The 25,624-nt window shown below is 41.0% G+C and overlaps 2 protein-coding genes across 3 annotated transcripts in view; both read left to right on the top strand.

The window, feature by feature from the left end:
- Positions 1–503: 503 nt before the first annotated feature.
- LOC117045351 (complement C1q and tumor necrosis factor-related protein 9A-like) lies at positions 504–4,345 on the top strand. 2 transcript variants are annotated; one of them, XM_033146335.1, is made up of 4 exons: positions 504–560; positions 1,694–1,874; positions 2,681–2,743; positions 3,345–4,345. In XM_033146335.1, exons 2-4 carry the CDS (start codon positions 1,709–1,711, stop codon positions 4,136–4,138), a joined length of 1,023 nt encoding a protein of 340 aa, XP_033002226.1. In that variant the 5' UTR covers positions 504–560; positions 1,694–1,708; the 3' UTR covers positions 4,139–4,345. The 2 variants fall into 2 exon arrangements, with proteins under 2 accessions (XP_033002226.1, XP_033002227.1); XM_033146336.1 differs by lacking the exon at positions 504–560 and having other exon boundaries at positions 1,623–1,874.
- Positions 4,346–5,734: 1,389 nt separating this feature from the next.
- Positions 5,735–25,624, top strand: part of MIPEP (mitochondrial intermediate peptidase) — a 49,804-nt gene continuing 29,914 nt past the window's right edge. Inside the window, exons 1-13 of the mRNA XM_033146334.1 lie at positions 5,735–6,165; positions 8,015–8,188; positions 8,832–8,920; positions 10,046–10,132; positions 10,648–10,711; positions 11,029–11,211; positions 11,927–12,083; positions 13,148–13,196; positions 13,719–13,779; positions 15,218–15,270; positions 22,370–22,523; positions 24,076–24,153; positions 24,674–24,878. Of these exons, the coding sequence (XP_033002225.1) occupies positions 5,983–6,165; positions 8,015–8,188; positions 8,832–8,920; positions 10,046–10,132; positions 10,648–10,711; positions 11,029–11,211; positions 11,927–12,083; positions 13,148–13,196; positions 13,719–13,779; positions 15,218–15,270; positions 22,370–22,523; positions 24,076–24,153; positions 24,674–24,878 (1,537 nt within the window). The 5' untranslated portion in view covers positions 5,735–5,982. The remainder of the gene's footprint in view (positions 6,166–8,014; positions 8,189–8,831; positions 8,921–10,045; positions 10,133–10,647; positions 10,712–11,028; positions 11,212–11,926; positions 12,084–13,147; positions 13,197–13,718; positions 13,780–15,217; positions 15,271–22,369; positions 22,524–24,075; positions 24,154–24,673; positions 24,879–25,624) is intronic.

The following is a 25,624-nucleotide window of genomic DNA, read 5'->3' as shown; positions in this document are numbered from 1 at the left end:
GATGGAGGGCACAAGGAGAAGGGGACGACAGAGGATGAGATGGTTGGACAGTGTTCTTGAAGCGACTAGCATGAGTTTGGCCAAACTGCGGGAGGCAGTGGAGGATAGGGGTGCCTGGCATGCTCTGGTCCATGGGGTCATGAAGAGTCGGACATGACTGAACAACTGAACAACAACAACAACTATCAGCACCCTCAGCAAACTACAGTTGCCAGAATTCTTTGGCAGGGGAGTCATGACTGTTTAAAGTGATGTGACTGCTTTAAATGCATAGTGGAGATGACACCATGGTAAAGCTCTGTGCAGTTAACAAGAACGGACTTTGGGGGTTCAAGTGGAAAACTGACAAAACACTGTACACTGGTGATTAATATTTAAGTGCTGGAATCATTCCACATAAATACCTTGGCACCTGCCTCCATATTAATCATTTAGCGTATCTGAAAACTGGATAACAGCTTTTAGAACTTAGTAACCTACCCCCCAGCTGCCCTTTACAGTGCCTGAGTGTTAAGCACAAGATACCCAAAAACATAACCCGATAGGCAGTGGCAGAAAAGGTAAGACTTGGATGCAAACTATGCCTGGGGAGTAGATGGGCCAATATGTAGAGGTTGAACATAAAGTGTCCTTTTAGAAAAAATCTGCTATGTATGTTAGGGATAAAGGGGGCTGTTGTATACTGAGTGAGACCAATTCAGAAATTGTCTATGGACTAAGCAGCAGCTTTTCAAATGGGAGGGGGGGGGTGGTTCCCAGCCCTAAGTGGTGTGGTTTTAATCTGAGCCTCACGGCAGTTTTCAGTATAAAACAAGTAAAAAAACCTATTAAGACATAACCACAATACATTAAATTAGAGACAGTAAAATTCCTGAAAATAAAAAGGTATTTGGCTGATGCCCAAAGGATGACAAGGTAGGCCTCCCTGAGGATGGATTTCTATACAGGGGTGCCACCACTGAGAAGGCTCCCTCTGGTCACCTGGAGAACAGGATCCAAGTTCTGCCTCTGGAGCAAAGGTAGCCTGGCCCTACCAGCTCTCTAGATGGAAAAACAACTGAGAACAGTAAGAAAGATGCTCTGAGTCATATGCAAATGAGATGAGCAGTGACAAACTGAACAAATGTAATTTTAGGAAAAAAGCATTGGTGCTCACCCCCTCCCCCCGGCCAGTACATTAAGTTGTATTCTCTTAAAGTATTTGCTTGCGGCTAAAATTACCTCTTGATTAAGGGGTTTATAGACTTCCCATAGGAAGTCTCATTAACCTAAACGAATTATGGACTACAGCAACCTATAAGGACTTGTTTGGTGACAAAGTACAGACTTTGCATGCAGGTATCTCTATTCCTCGCGCCCCCCCCCAAAAAAACCCTGGTTCCTCCTCTTGAGATCTCTGAGCTGCTGCTAGACAGAGTACGGAGCACCAGACTTGCTGGACTACTGGTCTGACTCAGTATAAGACAACTTTGTATGTTCACAGTAACCTCTTCTGTTATCTAAATGAATTTTACCCACACACACCCTACACTATATAACCTTGTGCCCAATTGACAGCATGTGTTAGCATGTGTTAGCAAACTGTCAAATGCACAACTTTATGATTAAAATATAGCATTTATTTTGCAAAGCATGCTATTAATTGGTTGTTTTATGTTGGTTTTTTTGCTTTTAAATATATTGATTCCTTCAGCTGAAATTAGATAGCATGAAACTCTGGATTATTCTGCTGGCTGTTGCAGTCAGCACAGAAGAAATACAAAGACAGAACAGTTGCAATGAAAGGTTTCCTGGGATCCCTGGGAACCCTGGACACAACGGCATACCGGGACGTGACGGACGTGATGGACCAAAGGGAGAAAAAGGAGACACAGGTATCACACGTGTTGTCATCACAAGAACCCCATGAGCAAGTTATACAAAATATGGCGAGGTAGAGGAGAGCAGAGCCATTGATTCACTGTAACAATTGAGTTTACGGTGATCTTCAAGGCTACTTTGGGTGTGAAGTTAATGTTTGCGTCTGCAACCAATGCTGATGGGTTGTCAGGAGTTGTGGCTGTGCAGTACTATGCATAGTACAATTATGTGGTTGGGAGTTAATGAATGGAATAAGTTTTATCCCCTTCCCCGATGAGAGCCTGCTGTGAGCCCCTCAGGTGACAGATGGGAAAGCAGTATTTGGTGGTCCAGATTGCAGTGGGTGTGGGGCATCAGTGTTTCAGAGATAGGATGAGTCTCTAATATGTGTATACCTGGCAGTGATCCTTTGTATGGGAGTTGTAATATTGCTGAGTGTGAGTGGTTGGCTAATGAATGGTTGGTTGATAGAGATAATGAATGAGGTAAGACTTCCAGTTTTAAAAAGTGAAGCTAATTACAGAAGACTAAAGTCACCCAGCCATTAACTTAGAATCAATCAGTAAAAAATATGAACAGGTGATATAATGCACCTACTCATGATGGCTGTACCTGTGCAAGCAATGACCTATTGCTTGCAGGAACATTATCTTGCACTGCCTTGGATTTTGTGCATTCCAGTTCTCCCCAATGGAACAGAATTGTGTGTTGTTGCAGGATGTGAGGTCATTTTTGCATTCCAAAAGCAGAAAGCTTAAGCATCACCTTTTTTTAGAATGAAATGCTTAACAGAACTGACACTGCCTTTTTCTGCGGCTAGGTGAACCAGGACATCCTGGAAAATCAGGCACAGATGGCATAAATGGAGAAAAGGGAGATTCAGGTGAGAGCAAAAAGTGGTGTCACTGAAAAACATTTTAGCTTGTTACCTGCTCCTGAGGGGATATGGATAAATGCAGCTAAATTTTCATGGGTTAGGGATAGGGTTCAGCTAAGATTTTAATGCAAACCTACCTAATTGGGGGGGGGGCATTTAATTTGCAGTAGTGTCAAGTGAATTAAAAAGTGCCACTATTGGAGAATAGAGGTCACTGTCTCCCACTGTATGTCTAAAGCACTTCACTGAGCACATCATAATTAAAGTGTAGTCTGGAATCCTCCTATTTCCTATATGTTTGGATATGGATATTATATATATATATATATATATAGATATATATATATATATATATATCCCAACTGACAGCTAAATTGCAGCTCTGGAAAATCTCTTTTCTCCCACAACACTTTCCCTCGTGCTCTGAAAATTCCAAGGCCGTCCTTGACCTTCTCATCTCCTATCAGCGCAGTGTTAGCTAATACAAGAATGACAAATGCCTTTTTCTGTTAACTTGCACATATGCTCCTAACAATCTGATACTAGATAATTAAACCATTCTTTTAAATAAAATAAATCTCTCTCTCTCTTTCTCCTTTGCTTTTAGGAGCTGATGGCAGAGTTGAAGAAAAAGGGAACAAAGGCAGTAAAGGGTCAAGAGGCTGGCCAGGGAAATTTGGACCTAAGGGAATTCCTGGTCCTGTGGGTGATAAAGGACAAAAGGGTGAGCTAGGACTGCAAGGACAAAAGGGGACAAAAGGGGACATTGGGCCCATTGGCCCAAAAGGACTTAAAGGTGAAATTGGAGTCCAAGGTGAAATAGGCTTAAGGGGTCCCGTTGGACCAATTGGCCCCGTTGGTCCAAAAGGAGAGGTGGGAGGCCCAGGTCCAAAGGGCGGTAGAGGAATCCAGGGAGAAAGGGGATGGAAGGGAGACAGGGGAGAAAAGGGAAAACTTGGTAATACCCCGGTCATCCCGAGAAGTGCCTTCAGTGTAGGTCTTACCACTAAGTTTCCTCCTCTCAACGTTCCCATCAAATTTGACAAAGTGATGTATAACAGCTTAAACCATTATAACACAGCCACTGGGGTATTCACCTGCCAGATTCCTGGTGTCTATTACTTCACCTACCACATCACTGTCTATACAAGGAACGTTAAAGTAGCTCTGATTAAAAATGGGGACAGGATGCTCCACACCGCAGACAGCTACCAGAGTGGTGAAGACCAGGCCTCAGGAGCGACCATCTTGGAGCTGCAGAAAGGTGATCAGATATGGCTGCAGACCCATGGGACTTCTAATGGTTTGTTTGCAGACCCTGATGATGACACGACCTTCACAGGCTTCCTTATATTTAGTACCTCAGAGACAGCAGCGCCTATACCACTCCTCAGTTTGTGATCTGTTTTGTTTCTAATGTGATGCCAATTATACATACTATTACTTATTTCTCACATCGAGATTTGTATGGCAACAAAGCTCACAAGAGCATATTAATAGCTCCTGGCCAGTGACATAGTCCTTGATGCTAAACATTTGCACATTACTTTGTTTGTATTATTCCCAGGAGCGATTTTGTTGGTTTTGAAGAATAAATCTGAAAACTAGGCCAGCTAGTCCATATCTCAATTCTTACAAAATTCTGACTGCAACACCATATGTAACCCTCATAATCACAAATGTGGAGAATTATCTTACCCTGGGATAAGAGGGTGTTGCTGTTTGTTTTAAATGAGAAGATTAGCTAGACCTGGATTAAACTGTACAACCTACTTTTGTATGCCCATGCCAAGATGCATTGAGCTTGTTTCCTAGATGTCGCATCAGGACATGAAGAAATTTATCCTATTTCTGCCACTCCCCACCCTCTCAAGTTCCCAGTTAGTCTGCAGAACTTGGGTTTTCTGTTTTGCAGTGGTGACTGTCACTGACGAACCAAGCAAATTCAGGTTCCGTGTTATGGTTGGTGCTGTAGCTGGCATTTCCCTTAACATGCTATGATGTTTCTGAACATTGGACAATGTTTGCCCAAAATAAAACATACTTTTACCTATTTAGAGTTTTATGTTTGGGGACATAAAAAAATATTACACATTACTCTGGAATTCTAAATGTGTGAGAGAGACAGAGGGGAGAGGAATATCCCTTGATGCCTAATTTGAGTGAAGGGCAATAAGACTGCTAACCGAATTTATTTAATTCATTTGTTTAGTAATACACAGTACAGTACCCTTATTTATTGCATCCCATGCTTCATCTCAGGAGCTCTGGGCAACATTGAAGCATCTCTCTTCCTTGTATCCTGTGTGGTAGGTTACTGCAAGAGAGAGTGACTGGCCCAGAGGCACCCAGCAAGTTTCATTACTGAACTTGAAGCTGGCTGCTCTCCCTCTGACTCCCACGCTCTAACCACTATACCACCCCACCAAATTCACATTTCCGGGAGTATAAAACCCATCAGCAGGTCCGGCCCACCCATGAGACAAGGTGAGCAACCACTTCAGGCAGCAGGATATGCAGGGGCAGCAGATTCAGATGTGGGGATGCCATTTTATGGTCTACCTCAGGCACCAAAATATATGGGGCTGGGCGGCCCATTCCTCTCAACAAGATTCCCACTTCAGATGAAATCAGTCTGCACAAACTGTGGCTCGGGTGTAGTATTTACACCTAAAAGTGGTAGAGCTGTAAATAATGTCGTCCACGAAAGGTGCAAGGATGGGGCGTCGTTTTAAAATATTCTTTGGGTAAAAAAAGAAAAAGAAAAGCCAGTAAACAAAATGCATTGCAACACCAGAGCAGCGTGAAAAGTTGCAACCCCCTTTTTGTAAGGATTCTTGCTTGCTTGCATTATTCGTTCGCTTTCCCTATTAAAACAGCGATCAAAAACTAAGTAGAGCCCATTAATAAAGCCATCCTGTACCATCATCTCCTTCAGCTGCCCGCCGCCGCCTCGGAGGATAAGGATAATTGAAAACATAAGCACGGAAAGCAGAAGCGCCACCTGGCTCGGAAATCCCTCTTGCCGCCACACCGGGGCGAATGTCTGCCTCCAGGACGCGAGAGGGGAGGCGACGAAGCTCCTCCTCACGGCCCGGCCACGTAACAGGTCGCCGCCGGAACCAGGAACAAGCGAGGCCGAGGCACTCTAGCGGCCTGGTCGGTGTGTAGCGAAGGGAGCTTTCCCCCCTCAAGAAAAAGAGTACAGGCCGAGCAGGCAGGCGGGGAGGCCGGCCGGTGCCGCCATGCTGGCCGGCTGCGGTCGTGTGGCGCGGTCTGCCGCGAGCGGCCTGAGGTGGGGCCGGGCCGGCGGCTGCAGCAGCAACGGCAGCTCCGCTCCCCAGAGATGGGTCAGCACCAGCTGGTCCCCGGTGGGCGCTGCCTTTAATGCTCAGCAGCAGCACCGGCGGGAGCTGGGGAAGAAAACGGTGAGAGGCCGCCTGGGCCGGGAGGCTGGGGGCCTGGGGCGACCCCCTCACGGGTCGGAGAGAGAGGCTTGTTCTGAGCCCCAGAACCAATTTTCGGTGCCAAGACTCTGGAGCAAGCGATGAGAAGACTGTGCACGGCCAGGATTTTATTTTTATTTCTGCCTGCTTCCAAAAGGAATAAATAGCTGCTCCTACTCATCCCTTTTATCCTCACCACAGCGGTCTGGCTGTGTGTTGTGATACATTATGTTTCATACCTGTGCATAATTGTTTTGTATTATTATATGCTACTTAAAGGTGTTTTTGTTTAAGTGGTTTATATCCACTACTGCTCCTAAATAAATAAAACAGGCCTGTGAGGTGGGTTAAGCAGCTGGCCTAAGTTTTGTGGTGGAGTGCAGATCTGACCCAAAGTGCCTCTGGTTTGAATAAAACACTACACCACACTGGTTCCCAGTGTCTGGGGTCTTCACTGAATTTCCCCACAGAATAGTCCTTCATTTGAACTGGGGATTTAGCAACACCTCCACCCCTTAGAGCTTCATGGCATGGTAGCTCAGACAGTTAGAAATCCAGCAGGACCTTTTTTCATCACTGTCTTGTTATGCTAGGACAAACTTTCCAAGCTCTCTGCTTGTTGTGCACTGTTAAAGCATACCTGCACACTCCTTGTTCTGCTAAGTCTTTGGAGCACTGGCGTAAGGGCTCAGTAAATTTAATGTATCCACTGCTGGTTTTGGGTGAGCTGAATTTTAACTTCGAACTAATCCTGGATCAGCAACATGTCACATAGCACAGGTTGACCTGAAAAGCCAGCGAGAGTAAAACACAGGAATAATCCATAACAGGCGACAACTTTAGGCTTAGTGGTGGCATTTGGAAATTAGTGACCCATTCAAGAGTTTTGTTTCTTTGGAAAAGTGATTAGCAAGTTATGGTAACCTGGTGTAAGAGGTCACTGCACCTCAGTTTCCAAGTTATCCTATACCCTGTTTCTCAGTTCTCAATGTAGTTCCTTATGTAGCCAAAACATCACCACCCACACTCAAGAGAGAAATATCTGCAGGCTTGGGTAAACACTGAGGTTTTGTGTACGTGTACAGATGTAAATGTACCTTGGTTCCCGAATGCCTTTGTTGTCGTACATTTTGGTTCTCGAATGCTGAAAACCTGGAAGTAAATGCTTTTTGTTTTCGAACGTTTTTTCAGAACTCAAACGTGTGACATGACTTCTGCTGAGTGCAAGAAGCTCTTACAACCAATGGGAAGCCGCACCTCGGTTTTCAAATGTTTTGGAAGCTGAACAGTCTTCCAGAATGGATTACATTCGAGAACCGAGGTACCACTGTATATGTATAATGTACATCACAGACACTTGCACATATATATGACACATGAACACATATGTTGCAGACACATGCATATATAAACCTATGGGGGGAGCCCCAAAACATTACTAATTGAATAAGCTCAGTGGATACAGGATGCTGACTGGCGTATGGAATGGGGTGAATGGAGCATCCTGAAAGACAGCATGGCACACCAGCTAAACTGAGTAGCAGTATCCTAAGCAGCAACATTTTGTTGCAAATCATACTAGTGATTCCCACTTGTACTATATAAACACAAGATGCTGTAATATTAATTTAGGAATCTACTTCAAGGACCCAAATGAAAACATAATTGTCGTGTTGTGGAATTGGTGATTAAATCAAGTGTGCTGAAACATTTTCACACTTCATGTCTTTTTAAATGAAAAAAGCGGATGTATAATTTATAGCATTGCTGCGAAACAGGAAAAGTTGTAGTGTATTTATTATTTATATGGGACCTGTTCTCTGTGTTTTAGGGTCTGTTTGGTGTACCAGAATTGAGTTGTCCAGAAGGATTTCGAGAAGCTCAAGAAAAGTCACTGCAAGAAACAGAACGACTAGTACACAAAGCATGTACTACACCACCGGGGAAGGAGATAGTCATGATCTTTGATCAGCTCTCAGATGCTTTGTGTAGAGTAGCAGATCTGGTAAGATACTTTTGAAACTTTGAAATTGCCATTTGCTAATTAACACATTTTTAGATTCCAGTTTCATAAATTTTGTCAAATGCAGTGGGAACTATATCAATATTAGACTCTAACAATGAAACTAAATGAGATTTCCTGCTAAAACAGACAAGCCTGTTGCTCTAACTCCTTGATTTCTTTTTTAAAATGTAGTGCCCAATATAGTGAGCACTGGGCTTGTTAATATATTGCTTTTAGACAGTAATTTATTTACTGGGGATTATGCCATTGTGTTAGATAGTGCATGTATTTGTTTTATACATTTTGGTAACCCACTGCTAATTATCGCTTCCCATTACGTACGCACCTGTATATAGACAGTAGAATAGACATGTGGCTGATCCTCAAGCACAGTGGTACAAAGACTTTCCTCCTCTCATGTTCATCTGTGTATGAAAATAATTTTAATGTTCTTTTTCCTGAGGCTCTGTCAGGAAAATGCCATGTTAAATAGTATCAATAGATTGTACCACTATGAAACACAAGATGCTCTTATGAAAAAAGATTCACATGACAATTTAAGTTAGAATTTCTAACTTTTCTTTAAATATCAAAACAAACATTTCTCTATCACTATTATAGTTCCTTTTTTCTACCACTTTAGGCTGACTTTGTGAAAATTGCCCATCCAGATTTTGCTTTCAGAGAGGCTGCTGAGGAAGCCTGCAGAAGCATTGGCACTATGGTAGAAAAGTACGTTTTATTCATTATGTTACAGCTTATCTGTTTATTGAATGCTGTTATGAACGGTAGACAACAAGGTGTTTTGTTTTCCTATGTATTCTAAAGTCTTTATGGAAACAAGGAGAATCTCTTCCAATTAAGAAATCTGGTAAAAATGTTTTTTTAATTTATAGTAATTACAGCTCTGATATTCTAATTCTAAATACATGTTTCCTAACCACTAGGGCTGTTTTCAGACTGACATCTAATAGCGTTACTAATTATCATTGAGATATTGTCTTTTTACTGTGTGTTATATTTTTCTATGTTCTGTCCATACCAGTAGAAGTACATCATCCTATTGGTGGGGAAAGCAATGGTCCATATTCCATGAGTGGTCATTAAAAAAAAATGAAACCCAAGAGTTCCATTAAAAAACAACAACCCAGTTATATAATTAGCTCCAGAATGCTTATTGATTTAAACATGATTGCTTTTCATGAAATTAAAAAAGAAGTACTGTAGTACTGACTGAACAGTTGTTTTGAATGAGAACTGCAGGCCTAACATCTGGATGGCTCAGTTGCTTAGTGTCTGGTGCTGATCATGCCAAGGTTGCAGGTTCGATCCCCATAGGAGAGCTGCATTGCAGGGGGTTGGACTAGATGATCCTCAGGATCCCTTCCAACTCTACAATGCCATGATTCTATGATGGGAAGTGTTTATTGGGAGGAGCCACTTACTATAATGTCTCTTGTTAATATAGCCTTGCATGGTGCAGGGGAAAGGCTGCCTCCCCAAAAATGACTGCTGGAGAGCAAAACCTTTTCACCCAGCAAGGCCCCTGTTGCACGGGTTGGGGTTGGGGTCTTTTGCTGCCTATTAGTTCTTTTTATGGCTGCAGCAATCTTAATACGCTACCTACTTTCATTGTTGTGTTGTGAATAAGTACTTGTTGACTGATCTGTTGCTCTCATTTACACTTCACTGTTTATGGTGATGAACACATTCTGTGGTGCCTGAAAACAACCTGACAGTTTAAAAGACATGACAGAAAAATTCTGCAGAAATAGTAAACCTAAAAATGTTTTTGTTATTGTATTGTGAAATAATTGTATTAGTAGCAACTGATCCTTTAATCTTCTGTATTTCTAGATTAAATACAGATGTAGATTTGTGCCAAAGTCTAAGAAAGTTGTTGGCTGATAAAGGTGTAATGGCGTCCCTTGATCCAGAAACAAGGTACACACTTTTAATTTTGTTTCAGCAGCTATTTCTTCATGATACTCAGAATGTTGGGTATTTAATGTTTTGCATACCTTATTACAATATAGGTAGTTCAACACAGGGTGAAGTTATTTTCATAGTATACCATATTTGTGAGTCTAATTCCAGTCTTTAACTATGGAAAACATTTTGTTAGTGGTCTAGGTAACCTATGGTTACAAGTGCCATTTCATGTTTTTTGCAATTTGCCTGTACAGAAATAGTGATGGAGGATTTAAAAAAAATTGAATTGTGTATTGCTTTTGATTTTTTTTTACATATTTTAATAATTGTAAGACTCTCTGGGGTCCTGTGGTGAAAAGTGGAATAGAAATTATATTAAATAATGAATAAATTGTATTGATAGTTCCTTACATTGACAAATTAGAACTTGGTCTGCCGGATAATAATCTGCAAAATGTAATATATATCTGTTAAAGGGACTCTATAACAGTACATGTCCTGGAGTTAATGTGATTTTATTATTTTAGGCGAGTGGCAGAACTTTTCATGTTTGATTTTGAGATCAGTGGTATTCATTTGGATGAAGAAAAGGTAAGTTATTTCCATTATAAGAAAGGCGATTGGCTGAGCCTTCTAGAAACTAATCTGTTGATTAACCACGAGAATCAAGATTTACAGAATAAAATGATCCTTAACCTTAATGGCGTGGTATTAATTTCTACAGCTAAGATACTATGGTCTTAGTTTTTAAAACATCTTAATTTCATAAACAATATGTATTCATGGGAATATTCCCACAGACTGATGAACCAATGCAATGCAGAGATCTCAACTAAAGCTTTTAAAGATGTTAACTGAAACTATATTTTAAAGAAATATTTATTACTCTGTTTATTTCTCATTTGCAGCGAAGGAGAGCAGTAAATCTCAATGTCAAAATATTGGATTTGTGTAATGAATTTCTCATAGGATCTCATCTTCCAAACAAGGTTGACAAGCACATTTTACCAGAACACATTCGGCATCATTTTGCAGTTGAAGGCAATTATGCCCAAATCAGTGGTCTCAGTGCTGATAGTCCTGATGTTCTGGTATGTATAATTGAAGTACATTACAGCACCATATACAGTACGATCACATCTTACAAGCATTTAACTCATGTTAGTTCAACCCTATGTGGTTGAAGGCCATTTCCACAAGTTAAATGCAAGCAAGGCCCTCTTGGCACATCGGTTCTAGGGTGCTCTCATGAGATCTCTTGGAGTCATCCTTGTTCCTGTGAGGTCTTATGTCAGCATCCCTAGCCTTCTGGAGCCAACGTGCTGAGTGGGCCTTGCCATGCAAGCAAGGCAGGGAGCTGAAAAGTTCTTTTTGCACTGGGAAAACCCAATAATCCAAATTGGGGACTATCACTAAAATTCCATAGTATGTGCTATGTGAAGAAGACTTCTTTTTGTCTGTCTGGGATCTTCCAACTTTCAAGTGGGTTCTTTAAGTACGTGAAAGGGAGGAAAACCTTCAACTATCTCCATTTGTCTGCATGGAGGTCTTTTAACTGTATACCCCACACCTAAGCCATAGGTGTGATGACTAAATTTGCAAATGCTATCTTTTTTAATGCTCCATCTAATGACCGGGAAAAGGGATTCAGAAATTGACCACTTAGGGAAGAAGTGAATATTCCTACTGTCTCTTCCCTTCATTTGCAGCAGGGTGATACTGTATAATATAAATGTCTTTTCATCAATTTCTGCATTTTGCTATTATAGTTGTCCATATATTGCTTTTCTTTTGAATTAACCTTAGGTACGTGAAGTTGCCTACAAGGTTTTCCTGTACCCAAATGCTCAGCAATTACACTGTTTAGAGGAACTTCTTACCAGCAGAAACCTTCTGGCCCAATTAGTAGGATATGATACATTTGCTCATCGAGCTCTTCAGGGGACAATGGCCAAAACTCCAGGTAATGCTAATTGTGAATTATGCCAGGATAAATGCAGGCTGTGCAGATTGTTACAAGAGATTAGTAGTACGTGGGAGGAGAGAAAATTCCTGGCATGCCCCTGACAGTACCCTGCAAGGCCCATATTTGCCCTCTCGCATCACCCGAGGGGCACTGTGTGGACATTTTCACAGCCTCATGGGGGAGGCATACGAGGTTTAATCTCCCTCTCCAAAGGTGGACCTTTGTTTCTCTCCATCCTCTGAAAGGGGACATCAGAGAATCTTATGGTTCTGGGACGCTCTCCCAAGGAACATGAAATTGCAGCCAAACACTAATTTATGCAGTGTCAAAATGTTTTAAATATATTACATCCTCATACGAAATACACTGCATAGAATGATGTCTCAGTGAAATTGTTGTGTTAAAGAAATGTTGCTGCTTGTTATTTTAGTTATGTTGACCGTCCATTAGTATTTATTATTTGCTGCTAATAGACAACTTCCTCATTCAATGTATTCCCATTGTTTCAAAGTTTCAGTGAACTTTGCATGGGGAACCTGTGGCCCTTCAGATGTTGTGAGACTACAATTCTTGTCATCTCTTACTATCCCAGGCCATCCTTGCTGTGACTAATTGAAGATGGAGTCAAACAATATCTGTTGGTCCATAGGTTCCTCAGCCGTAGTCAAGTTGAATATTCAAACTTCTGCATTACAATTTAATTGTTATCAGTCAGTTTTAAGATTAGGAAACCAGAAACCTTGCACTAGTCAGCCCTGTTTATTCAGCTATGACCGGCTGTAGTTCTTGTATTGCTGAAAATGAACCTACATTAATGTCTCCAGAGAGTCAGAAATTTCAAGTTTAATTTTGCTTAATGGCTTCTTTAGTAAATAAAACAGATAACCACTACATTCAGCCTTTTTTAAAAAAAAAAAACCTATGACTTAATTCACTTCTGAATTATGAATCGTTTAGTAGATTACTTTAAACTAGATGAAAGTTTACAACTGTATATAAGTTATTTCTTAAATGTTCTTTCTACCTACTGTACCAATATTTTCTTCAATTCTGTTTTTTAGAGAAAGTAATGCAATTTCTTGTGAAGCTTTCAGATAAGTTATTCAGTCGGTGAGTTTATTTTTTAATAAGATTTAAAAGGAGAACAAATTTGCCTTGCTGCAAGGTAAAAATATTGTAATATTACTAGTAGAAGCAATTAAAAATACCCTTAGATTTCATAATTAATTCCCCCCATCTTAATTCTGCAAGATTATTGTAAAGGATTATATCTAATCAACTGCAGATTAAGGTCATACTGTAATTGTAAAAATATTCTGAGCGATGGGTGTCTCACTGCCAGCCAAAAAGCCCATTCATGGTAAATTTACCAATGTTCTATTTTCCAGCGATGTAAAGAGGGAAACCAGCCAAATACTTTCTGGATATTGCAAAGTATTATCCCTTACTGAAAAACCTATTCTAAAAAAGCAGAGAAGAATCACAACTCTTTATGGCACATTTTGTTCGTTTGCTTGTGTGAAAGATACTTTTATCTGCAAAATGGACAAATGATTGTCTAGTAATTGTATTATACTACAAAGTCTTTTGAAAAGCACTTTAACAAAATATTATGGTGAAATTGTTTTTCAGTACTCTAAGGGATTTTGAAATGATGAAAGGCATGAAAATGAAACTAAATCCTATAAAATCAGTAAGTTATATTTTGCATTTAATTTTTCTCAACTTGAATGAGTTGAATGCTAGTTTGAGAGAATACTTTCTATAATTTCAGAGTTATGTTGATGTAATCTAAGCTTTCTCTTTCTCTTGGCTTTGTATTATAACGGTGTTGGGTTTCAAGGCTCTTTTCTTTAAGGGAAACTAACCACTTAAAATATGATATTGGTTTAAACACAGTGATTTATGTGGTAGCCAAAACTTAAAATGGAAAATGTAATGTCTTCTCTTGAGTATGTCAAACATTTTGTTCAATTAGTTTTTGCAAGCTTGAAAAGGCAGAGGCCAGATTTGAAAAACTGCATGTGTCTAGTCTGTATGTTGGCAGCTCCAGTATTTTTGTTCAGAAACCACAGTCTTTCCAATAACTGGGTTGCTGAATGATTATTCTAATAGCTCTGCCTCACAATGTATAATTTGGGACCTCAAATGCCCCTCAATGAAATTTGGTTGGATAAATACAAGTGGACATCTTGAAGCCTTTTAAGTCTTAGACATTATTTAATTATATTGAAATCTTCTAGTTGCCTGTCCTTCATGCTCAAGGCAAGTTCACTTAGCACCACTTTTCACTTGCTGCTTTGTACTTTGATGTGGTCCATATCATCTGTGTTAAATCTGTGCTTTCCTTTGTAAAATACACAGAAGTGGTAGGTAAATTCTTTCCTGATCGTCATTTCTTGGTATTTCTCCCCGCTCCAGAAAACTGGAGATACTTAATCGAACATGCCCCTTTTAGAGCGGATGCATGTGGGAGGAGATGTTGGGCTTAAGTTACTAAAGAGATGATGGTTAAAAAAAAGGCATCTTGAATTTTGCCTTTGATGTCATGGGTAGCCCTTGCCATCACTGAAACACAGGTATCATGTGCTCCCAGTTATCTGTTTGGTGTTTAGTCACATATTTTTCATTTGTTACAGGAGTGGCTATAAGACTTTCAGTAGTAGCACCCAGTTAAGGAACTGTACCTAGAGAGGCTCACCTGCTAACATCCTTCTTCATCTTTTGATGGCAGGTGGAAACCATACTTTTTCAAAGGATGTTTGGCTTGCTAAAATATTAGGATGTTAGCAGCATGCTTAGCTGGATTATTTGCTTAATTCTTGCTTTGGACTTTATTTTGGTTTTCTTATTGTGTTATTGTTGATACACCTTTATGTAAAATCTTAACACTAGCAATGAAGTGATATATACGTTCGAAAAACAACATGGCCAGAACTTGTCAATTGTGTTTCCATGCACTGTGCATAAGCCGAATAGTTAGGTTGTATACAGGGCAGGTAAGACAGCACCTAAAGCTCTGTGAAAACAGTCATTACAGAAATGCTGCTGTGAAAAGAAAGCTGTTGTATCTGACTTGTTTTGTTTGATTTGTGTTATGTGTTTGAAAACGTGAATGCTTTAATTTTCAGAAATTGATGCCTTGGGATCATCCATACCACAGTGGTGTCCTACGTGCTGAGAGGTCAGTGTTATGGCCTTCTGCTGCAACTGGTGTATCTTGCACTTTAGTTGCATTCTAATATTTAGTTTTTAGTTGTTAAAAGTTCTGCTATAGTTATCATATATACTCCCGTAGCAAATCACTGTGAAACTCAGCCAGATGGGTGGGGTATAAATAAATTATTATTATTATTATTATTATTATTATTATTATTATTATTATATTTACCTTTTTGTATTGTTTTGAAATGTGTGTTTTTGTTTGCGCTTGCATTGCAGCCAGCCACAATGTTTCAATATTTTCTATATAAGAGCTGAGATAACTACCAGGTTGTAGCTTTCTTTTCTGTGCAGGAGGGTGTAGCTAGGAATATTATGTGTATTGGTCACCTTTCTCCAAAACCACATTTGTGTTCTACAAAAATAAGCATTTAAACCCCTCTGCTATCTGTTGGATTTTTTAATGGATATAACTAAATCCTCCCAAAGTAAAATGTGCCAGTGTCTTCCCAGATAATATTCATCATAAATATTGAACATACATTTTTTTAAAAAAATCACACTGAAGCCAGCAAAACACATCTGTACCATGTATGTGTCAATAATTATTCCTAATTAATTCATTACCTCAGTTGATCTTTAAAGAGAGGCATTGTGATACCTTATGCTATTGTAATAAAATAATACTGTGGTTAGTTTATCATCTTATATCATTTACAGACACATTACAGTCAGTGAACATAGTTATTCAGTAAGAATATAATGGCAAAGGCTATGCTAAGCATATTTCTAGGAAATAAAATTGAACCTGAGTAATACTTTTAATGAATGGAATTTAAGGACAATGGCTTCTATGAAGAAAAGCGTACTTTCACACACCACACTTCTCCACTTGTGCTTGCCCTGGGCAAGTCTACCAGCCCACCTTCCACCATCGTCAGCTCCCCTGGGCCTAAAACTAAAGGTGGAAGGCGCCTTGATTCCTTGGAGTCAGTTTTTATGGGTGCAGGGGTCACAGATGAATGGGGGGGGGCAGGTGTGTCCCGCAGCCTGAGGCCCTTCCACATATACAGCAGGATTTTGCATCCAGGCCTATTAATAGTAACATTTCTATTTGTAAACACCAGGGGGAGCTCCTGCACCAGTTTGCCACTTTTTTTTGCATAGCATAGCTTTGTCAAGTTTTCTTTTGGAAGTATGAGCTGCCTCTTAGCTTTGCCGTCAGAGAACAGCAATAGTTTTCATTTTATGATTAGACTAGCTGGCCTGGCCACACGTTGCTGTGGCTGATTTGGTGAAATGGGAAAGGGAGGTGCAGTGCAAAAGTGGAAGTGTATGCTTACCGACACTTGTTCTTGTTGGAAGTTGAGGCTGCGTGGTTTCCTTACCGGCTCTGCAGATGCTTTAGGCGCCACCATAAATGGCGGTCATTTTGTTTCCGGGCATCCAGACTCTCCTCTCAATGGAGACGGAGTCCCGGAAATGACCGAAGCTTTTTTGCGGCTGGTTGCGCAGGCGCTATGGCCATCTTGTTAGTGGAGGTGTCGTCGGAAACTGCTTCTTATCTGGCTGGCTCTACAGCCGCTACTGCCGCCCCCGCAAATGACGGTAAGTTTCGTTTCCGCCCGCCATGGCAGTTTTGTATGTGGAGGTGGCGTTGGAAACTTGAAAGGTTTGAGAGTGCCGTTTCCTCCCATCCTGGCTCTGTTGGTGGCCGAGGTAACACCACAGATGGCGGAAGCAACGTTTTGCCTCACTTTTCCTCCCCACCTGATGGAGCCATGGACGCCAACTGCACAAAGGTTGTTCCTTCCTGCGTGGGTCTACAGCTGCCACCGGAGACAGCAGCAGTGTTTGTGAGCGGTGTGCCCCTCTATTGGCTGGAGGTAGTGACATAGTAACAGGAGGAGGAGGGGTTTGAAACGTTTTTAGTGTGTTATGCTGTGTTCCGTCCACTGGAGGGAGCTGTGTTTTTTGGCACAAAATCTAATTTTTACCTGGGTTAGGTGTATTATTTTTGCAATCTAACTACGTAAGATCCTTTCCATATGCCCATGGAACGTTGTGTCCAAATTTGAACAGAATTGGTCAAGCGGTTGCAGAGAAAGGTGGTACAGCACAAACACCCACCTTTTACGATTTTATATATATAGATATATGTCATTTAAAATGATGTTTTGTCTGTGATGGGGCTTTTGTATTGACTACAGTGGTACCTCTGGTTACATACTTAATTCGTTCCGGAGGTTTGTTCTTAACCTGAAACTGTTCTTAACCTGAAGCACCCCTTTAGCTAATGGGACCTCCCACTGCCGCTGTGCCGCCAGAGCATGATTTCTGTTCTTATCCTGAAGCAAAGTTCTTAACCTGAAGTGTTATTTCTAGGTTAGCGGAGTATGTAACCTGAAGCATATGAAACCCGAGGTACCACTGTATATGTTTTTGTAGTAATATCATTTATATGGATATGACGAATACGTCAGTGCGTGTTTGGAACACTGGATATCAAATTCTGAAATATGTCAAGGGCCGTCATTTGTACAAAATAAAAATAATCATCACTGAAATCATGATAAAAACAAAGCATCACATCCAGCCTTGCACACTAAAACAATACTAATACGTTACGTAATGGAAATGTATTGCTTCATAATTTGACTCAGTGCTTTTTACCCAAAATTGCCAACCAGCTTTTTCCTTTGTCTTCTTCCAACTTTCCTTGGTCTGGATCATACTGGCAGGCAACCATAGGGGATTTGGTTCGTTTCTTTTTATTAGACAGGACTACAACTAGGAAGCTGGCGAGATCAAACATAATCCAGTCAATCTGAGTTGTCAGTAGGAAGACCAATATCATAGAATCATAGAGTTGGAAGAGACCACAAGGGCCATCCAGTCCAACCCCCTGCCAAGCAGGAAACACCATCAAAGCATTCCTGACAGATGGCTGTCAAGCCTCTGCTTAAAGACCTCCAAAGAAGGAGACTCTTCTCTCCAATCCCTTTTGTTTCCCAATCACTTGAGGGCTTACAAAACACATTTTATTTATGTATACTTTTTATGTAATGCGTTCAAGATATGTAAGCATGGAGAACACTAGTTCGATTATTTTGCACATCATATATAAAAAGGGACTGGTAATTATACACTACATTCAGTGTTCAAAAACCCGATAATGCCTATCACTTACCTAGTATCTTCCCAGTATCATATTTCCTTATCCAAAATAATTCAAGGTTAGTACATATTAAAATCCTAATCAAGTAATAATAATAATAATATTTGTACCCCGCCCATCTGGCTGAGTTTCCCCAGCCACTCTGGGCGGCTCCCAATCGAGTGCTAAAAACAATACAGCATTAAATATTAAAAAACCTTCAGATGTCTTAAAAATAGGATAGCTGCTTATTTCCTTGACCTCTAATGGAAGGGCATTCCACAGGGCGGGTGCCACTACCAAAAAGGCCCTCTGTCTGGTTCCCTGTAACCTCACTTCTCGCAATGAGGGAACTGCCAGAAGGTCCTCGGCGCTGGATCTCAGTGTCCAGGCTGAATGATGGGGGTGGAGACGCTCCTGCAGGTATACTGGACTGAGGCCGTTTAGGGCTTTAAAGGTCAGCGCCAACACTTTAAGAGAGCCAGTGTGGTGTAGTAGTTAAGAGCGGTGGACTCGTAATGTGGTGAACCGGGTTCGCGTCTCCGCTCCTCCACATGCAGCTGCTGGGTAACCTTGGGCTAGTCACACTTCTCTGGAGTCTCTCAGCCCCACTCACCTCACAGAGTGTTTGTTGTGGGGGAGGAAGGGAAAGGAGAATGTTAGCCGCTTTGAGACTCCTTCAGGTAGTGATAAAGCGGGATATCAAATCCAAATTCTTCTTCTTTAAATTGTGCTCAGAAATGTACTGGGAGCCAATGTAGATCTCTCAGGACCAGTGTTATGTGGTCCCAGCGGCCACTCCCAGTCACCAGTCTAGCTGCCGCATTCTGGATTAATTGCAGTTTCCAGGTCACCTTCAAAGGTAGCCCCTCGTAGAGTGCATTGCAGTAGTCCAAATGGGAGATAACTAGAGCATGCACCACTCTGGTGAGACAGTCTGTGGGCAGGTAGGGTCTCAGCCTGCGTACCAGATGGAGCTGGTAGACAGCTGCCCTGGACACAGAATTAACCTGCACCTCCATGGACAGCTGTGAGTCCAAAATGACTCCCAGGCTGTGCACCTGGTCCTTCAGGGGCACAGTTACCCCATTCAGGACCACGGAGTCCCCCACACCCACCCGCCCCCTGTCCCCCAAAAACAGTACTTCTGTCTTGTCAGGATTCAACCTCAATCTGTTAGCCGCCATCCATCCTCCAACCGCCTCCAGGCACTCACACAGGACCTTCACCGTCTTCACTGGTTCTGATTTAAAAGAGAGGTAGAGCTGGGTGTCATCCGCATATTGATGAACACCCAGCCCAAACCTCCTGATTATCTCTCCCAGCGGCTTCATATAGATATTAAAAAGCATGGGGGAAGAGGACGGAACCCAGTGATAGCCCAGGAGTCTGAACACTACAGTGGTATTCTTGAGGGAGAGTATGTTTTGTTTAGCTCAAGGGTGAGGATTTATTTGTTTATTTATGGCCCAAGGACTACATTTCATCTTGGTCAAACCTCATGGTGGGGGGTGCATGCCAGTCGTGGGCAGAACTACCACCACATACAAACATATCCACATGCACACACACACACACACACACTCTGAAAGGTTTAAATCCATGTTTGTCTCTTTCTTCAAATAACTGTTCAGGACTGCAATCTGAAGTATGCATCACCTAGGAGAACCAGCATGTGAAGCAGATATAGTGTTGGTCTTGGATTGGGAAGACTTGATTCGAAACACCCATTGACCATAGAACTCCTTGGGTGGTCTTGAGCCAATTACTGTTTCTTAATCTACATTATGCCACAGGGTTGTTGGGAATATAAAATGGGTAACCCCATGTACACTGCCCTGAGCTCCTTGGAGAAAGCATAGATATGCAGAATATGAGAAATAAATGATTACACCTATTTAGGACTAAGCTGTAAGTCTGTAAGTACAGTATTGTTGTCTGGCATGCAGTTAATGCTAGAAACGATTTAAATGAGTCATTTCTTTGGCTAATGTATTCCAGTGTTTTGGTTGTTAAAACAAAATCTCAGAATGCTCAACAATCAAACAAACAAAAAACCAAGACTTTGTTTTATATGGGGTAATAATATTATATTTCCCCTTTTTATTGACATATGTTATGGTTAAGGAATGCTGCAAGAAATTCTCTCCCCGTGTGATAGCTACAGTTCTGAATGTTCAGTGATTAATGATATTGAGTAAATATAATCCTTCCTTTAATTACTAGGTCTATCAAAAATATTTTGAATAAAGTTGATGACAGTCATAATACACAAGAGTCTTAACTTCTTTCCAAATGTACAACTTAAATGAATGCTGTTTTATACTCCTTCATTTTATTTGGACTGAATGAAGCCATCTAGGCTTAGAAATAATTGTTTACAATGGCACACTACATCTATTGCTCTCTAGCAGTACTTTCTTTTCAATTTGAATCGTGCTGTTCATGAAGAATAATGAACACCTCATTGTACCATTTAACTTCATGTTTAAAGCAGCTGGCTTGGTGTCTTGCCTTTCAAAATACTTGTAAGTCAAATGCTCTATGATTAAGGTCATTGGATTTCTTCCCATAACTCATCCTTTTAATCTGAAACAGGATTTCACATCAGAAAAAGAAACCAATGCCCTCTATCATTTTATCAACTTTGTTAGTACATTTGTTGTGCTTTCTCAATCCTACATTCACCTTCTTGTGAAATGTATTATGGGGGTGTCAGGGAACTGTCCCCGGCGCAGCCCAAGGTGGTGGAAGGGCTCTCGGCATGCTACAGAGAGCCCTGGTCCCACCTGAGCAGCAGCACCTCCTCTGGCAGCAGAGGGAGCAGCAAGGCTTCCAGCGGGGAGGGGCAGGCTTTTCAGGGTATGGAGGGAAGAAGCTCTGAGGATGCTGGAGAGACCCTGCACTCCTCTCGCTCAAGGGGCGATGAAGGAGACACGCAGCTTCCGGCGCCCCAAATGTGTTGAGTGGTGAAACAAAAGGATGGGAGGCGGGGTTTCCGTATACCAAAGCTCTTTTGTTGGGGTCAGAACCGGAAGGGGCCATTCCCGGATTCTGACGACGCTTAATACAGACATGAACTTATTAGCTCTGCACTGTACACAGTTTGCACAAACTCTTAAAGGAAACTTGGAGTTTTGCCTGCTTACTCATGAGCAACTAACAGAGGACCTTACAGGGGGGAAACCTCTTATTACAATGGTAATCCTGATGTAACATGTCAAGCTTTGCCTCTAGAAACCAAGGAGTGGGATGGAACCTGGTGTATGAAATATGTTTATATTTTTCAGCAGTAAAACTGTCAGCAAACTTTGCATACTTTAGCTGTATCCTGTGTACAATTCAGGTTGCATCACAATCAGTTGTTGCTTGATTTTTTTTAAAAAAAGCTTGAGATAATTCATTGAAAGTTTAATAGTGGGGTGGGGCAGTCTCCTTACTTTCATTTGTTTGTTTGCTGCACTTAATAGCACTTAATAACTGTGCCTTTTTTGAGTACTAGCAGTATAGAAATTTGGGGGGCTATTCTTACAGGTATTCATTGGCTCAATTTGTGAGTTGTGGTGAGCCATAGTTAATGGTTTACTGTGAACTCACCTGTCTGGACTGTTTTGCTCCTCTCTGCTAGGATAGGAATGCAAGAAGAGCCCTGTTGGATCTGAGCAAAGGCCCATCTAGTAGAGCGTCCTGTTCTCATGATGGCCAGCCAGATGCCTCTGGGAAGCCCACAAGTAAAATCTGAGTGCAACAGCACTCTCTCCACTTGCGAGTCAGGGTTTGCCTTAGCATGCCATGTGAATGAGACCATGTTTCTGGCTAAGTGTTCGATCCGAGTAGATGCCCTATTTCTAGCAAGTGTGATGTTTTAATTCATTTAATTGTGTATTGCGTAATATAAACCGTTTAAATTGGTACAATGTTGTAGCTATTCATAATTCGTTTCCTTCCATTTTGTATGTTTTAGGTATAATATTGAACCCAGCCTGTATTGCCCCTTTTTCTCTCTTGGAGCATGTATGGAAGGCCTGAACATCTTGTTCAATAAACTCTTAGGGATCTCTCTTTATGCTGAACAGACCGTGAAGGGAGAGGTGTGGTGTGAGGATGTTCGCAAACTGGTAAGAATTCAAAGTCCTGAATTTCAGACCCCTTGTGCACAAAAACAATAGAGATAATAAGTAAATCCAGTTCACTGTTGAGCAAAGCACAAGATGCTTGGAAAGGAAGTTTTCTGAATTACACCGAAACACACCTCATAGGGCAATTTATATTTGTTTTTAATTCCTATTTGTTTTTAATTCCTGCATTTCCTTTGTTACCGCTAACAATCATTTTGTATAGCACCTTTAAATGCAAAAAGGCTTTGTTTTGTTTGTACCCAACTTGGCGCTTAAGAATATCTCTCTTGTTTCCATTTTAAAGAAAGGAGAAGTATGTCAGGCTTTTAGGCCAAAGGGAGGGAACAGACAGCAAAATGAAGAGGTGGGTTCTGGTGGCACTATCTAGAACTTATCTAGATCAAGGAAGGACAGCATTTCTGGGAATTTTGGATCAGATAGTGGTAAACAATTGGACATTTGGTAATATCTGATTTCCTGGGCCAGGAGGATTCAGGGTTGTTGGGTATGAGGTTTCAAGCTTGAACTGCCTGCAGTTCCCTTCTCCTTGGTGTCCAGTGATGATTGAGATAAATATTTGCCCAAGGCCACTGAGGAAGGGCTTGTTTCTGGTGCTACATCTCCTTCCTTGCATTTTACAAATATGTTTAAGGAAGCAGCTTGAAAATGGCTACAGGCAAAAATTTTGTAAAGTTGAAAGAGCCAAGACCTATGAATGAGCTGCACAAACTTCAAAAGAAAATGTGTTTGATGGCACATTGAGACTAACTTTTAATAAGTTTTTTTTATTGCAAAATGGCATGAGCTTTTATGGGCAACAACCAACCTCAGATTCTGAGTTGGAACAAACTTTAAAGAAGATCATGGGAAAACAAATTTGCAAAACAAATTAAATATTTAGAACCTAAATTTATTTCTTAATGCTTGAACTTGTATCCTGCTTTTCTTCTCTCTATGGTATTTCCAATATCTAAAACATGCATGTAGGAAAATGTGATGTTAAAATCAGTACTGTGACTAAGAAAACATTTAAAGGCAGTTTTATCAGGTCCAGGGCATGCTGGTTTTCTCACATCTTTTATTTCCTTTTCTTAATGTTTGCTAGTGGGTCATCTTTCTCACTTATACTTCAAAGTCCAAGTAACAGCAGGAGCTGTCATTCATAAAACATCTGTAAAGTGGATAAACTATTCCTGTCTCATCTTTCATAACTGCTTCCTATTAAATCTTTGCTCATATTGCTTAATTGTGATATATATAGTGTGAAACAAATTTAAAACTCAAATATTGCTTTAAAAGGTATTGGTTATTTTTGTATTGCTTCATGAGTCATCCATTTGGATAAGCGGTAGAACTTGTATATTAAAACCTTTAGTGATCTTGTGAATGAGACTTGAATCACCTAGTAGTAGTTTGAATTCTACAATAAAGAGAAAAAAATGGTAAAATCATATAAAATGGTCAGATTTGGAATGTTCTTCCAATAAAGCCTACAGTAGCATATCATCGGTTATTAGGTCTTTCACTTAGTACTTTCCTGTTTTATATTTAGGCAGTTGTCCATGAACAAGAGGGATTATTGGGATACATCTATTGTGATTTTTTTCAAAGACCAGACAAGCCTTATCAGGTAAAAACTCCCTAACATTACAAACGCAATGAGCCTTTTTTCTTCTCAAAATATGATCCTGAAGCCCCCTGTACCCCTCCAAGCACATCTCTGGTCAGAAGATCTTTGTAAGGGGTGTAGAAATGGGTACCAGGGGGCTGCTAGTGGAGGGGGGGAATCATGGAAAATCTTCAAAGGGTTGAGTTGGTATTTCAGTTTCAAAAGCACAATTATGCCCTGAAAGCGTGCATCCAATTTGATCCCGGTATCTGAGTGTTCAACTGAATTGGCACATTTAAAATAAACCGATAAACAAACTTACAAACAGAATGCCAAACAATCAAGTTAAACCAAAGGGCTTCACTTTGCTTAGCCACTCCATCTGTTCCGGTACGGTGCAACAGCTTGATTTCAGATGATTCTATAATTGTAAGCAGATTCTGTGACTGCTTGAAACCGTGCGGATGTCTTAAATTATATTAGTATGGTGAAGTATTGATGAAAATGAGTGTTTTTTTCTGATCTAAATATTTATTTATAGGATTGCCACTTTACAATACGTGGAGGCAGGCTAAAAGAAAATGGAGAATACCAGCTTCCTGTTGTTGTCCTTATGCTAAGTTTGCCCCATTCCACTAGTAGTTCACCAACATTGCTTACTCCTGGGATGATGGAGAATCTCTTCCATGAAATGGGACATGCCATGCATTCTATGCTGGGAAGGACTCAATACCAACATGTCACTGGTAAGCTTACTGGTTAAAAGTCAAATAAGTACTTCAGTTTTTACATGCAACCCTTTCATAGTTTGCACATTGTGTATCTGGTTGTATTGCAAGTAGAGGTTTTAGTCTTTAAGGCAGCTGACAGCAATTTTCTTACTGGCCTTTAAAAACTACTCCAAATTATCTTCTGTATGTTACATATATGCGGGTGGTGCTGTGATCTAAACCACAGAGCCTAGGGCTTGCCGATCAAAAGGTCAGCGGTTCGAATCCCCACGACGGGATGAGCTCCTGTTGCTCGGTCCCTGCTTCTGCCAACCTAGCAGTTCGAAAGTACGTCAAAGCGCAAGTAGATAAATAGGTACCACTCCGGCGGAAAGGTAAACGGCATTTCCGTGCGCTGCTCTGGTTCGCCAGAAGCGGCTTAGTCATGCTGGCCACATGACCAGGAAGCTGTACGCCGGCTCCCTCGGCCAGTAAAGCGAGATGAGCGCTGCAACCCCAGAGTCGTCCGCGACTGGACCTAACGGTCAGGGGTCCCTTTACCTTTACCTATATTACATATAGGCCTTTTCCCAACTGCCCATCATACTTTGTGTGAATAAGGAGCAGAAACGAGGATGGTACTATGCAGGAACAGACTTAATTCTTGATAGATGGAGTAGTGAGCAAAGGCAGGGATCATATTTAGTCTCCATTCCAGTAGCATCCATGTTAATGATGATTTTGCTAGCATTAAAATAGTTCTGAATTTTATTTAATAGATC

The sequence above is a fragment of the Lacerta agilis genome, chromosome 4, assembly GCF_009819535.1.
Source record: "Lacerta agilis isolate rLacAgi1 chromosome 4, rLacAgi1.pri, whole genome shotgun sequence".
NCBI classification, from domain to species: domain Eukaryota; kingdom Metazoa; phylum Chordata; class Lepidosauria; order Squamata; family Lacertidae; genus Lacerta; species Lacerta agilis.
Note: the sequence above shows the minus strand (reverse complement) of the source record. Positions and strands in the feature narration are given on the sequence as shown.

Bases quoted from the DNA above. Each gene is read 5' to 3' on its own strand.
- LOC117045351 (XM_033146335.1), top strand. From the start codon at position 1,709: ATGAAACTCTGGATTATTCTGCTGGCTGTTGCAGTCAGCACAGAAGAA. The intron at 1,875-2,680 runs GTATCACACGTG...TTCTGCGGCTAG, and splicing joins GGGAGAAAAAGGAGACACAG to GTGAACCAGGACATCCTGGA. The intron at 2,744-3,344 runs GTGAGAGCAAAA...CTTTGCTTTTAG, and splicing joins TGGAGAAAAGGGAGATTCAG to GAGCTGATGGCAGAGTTGAA.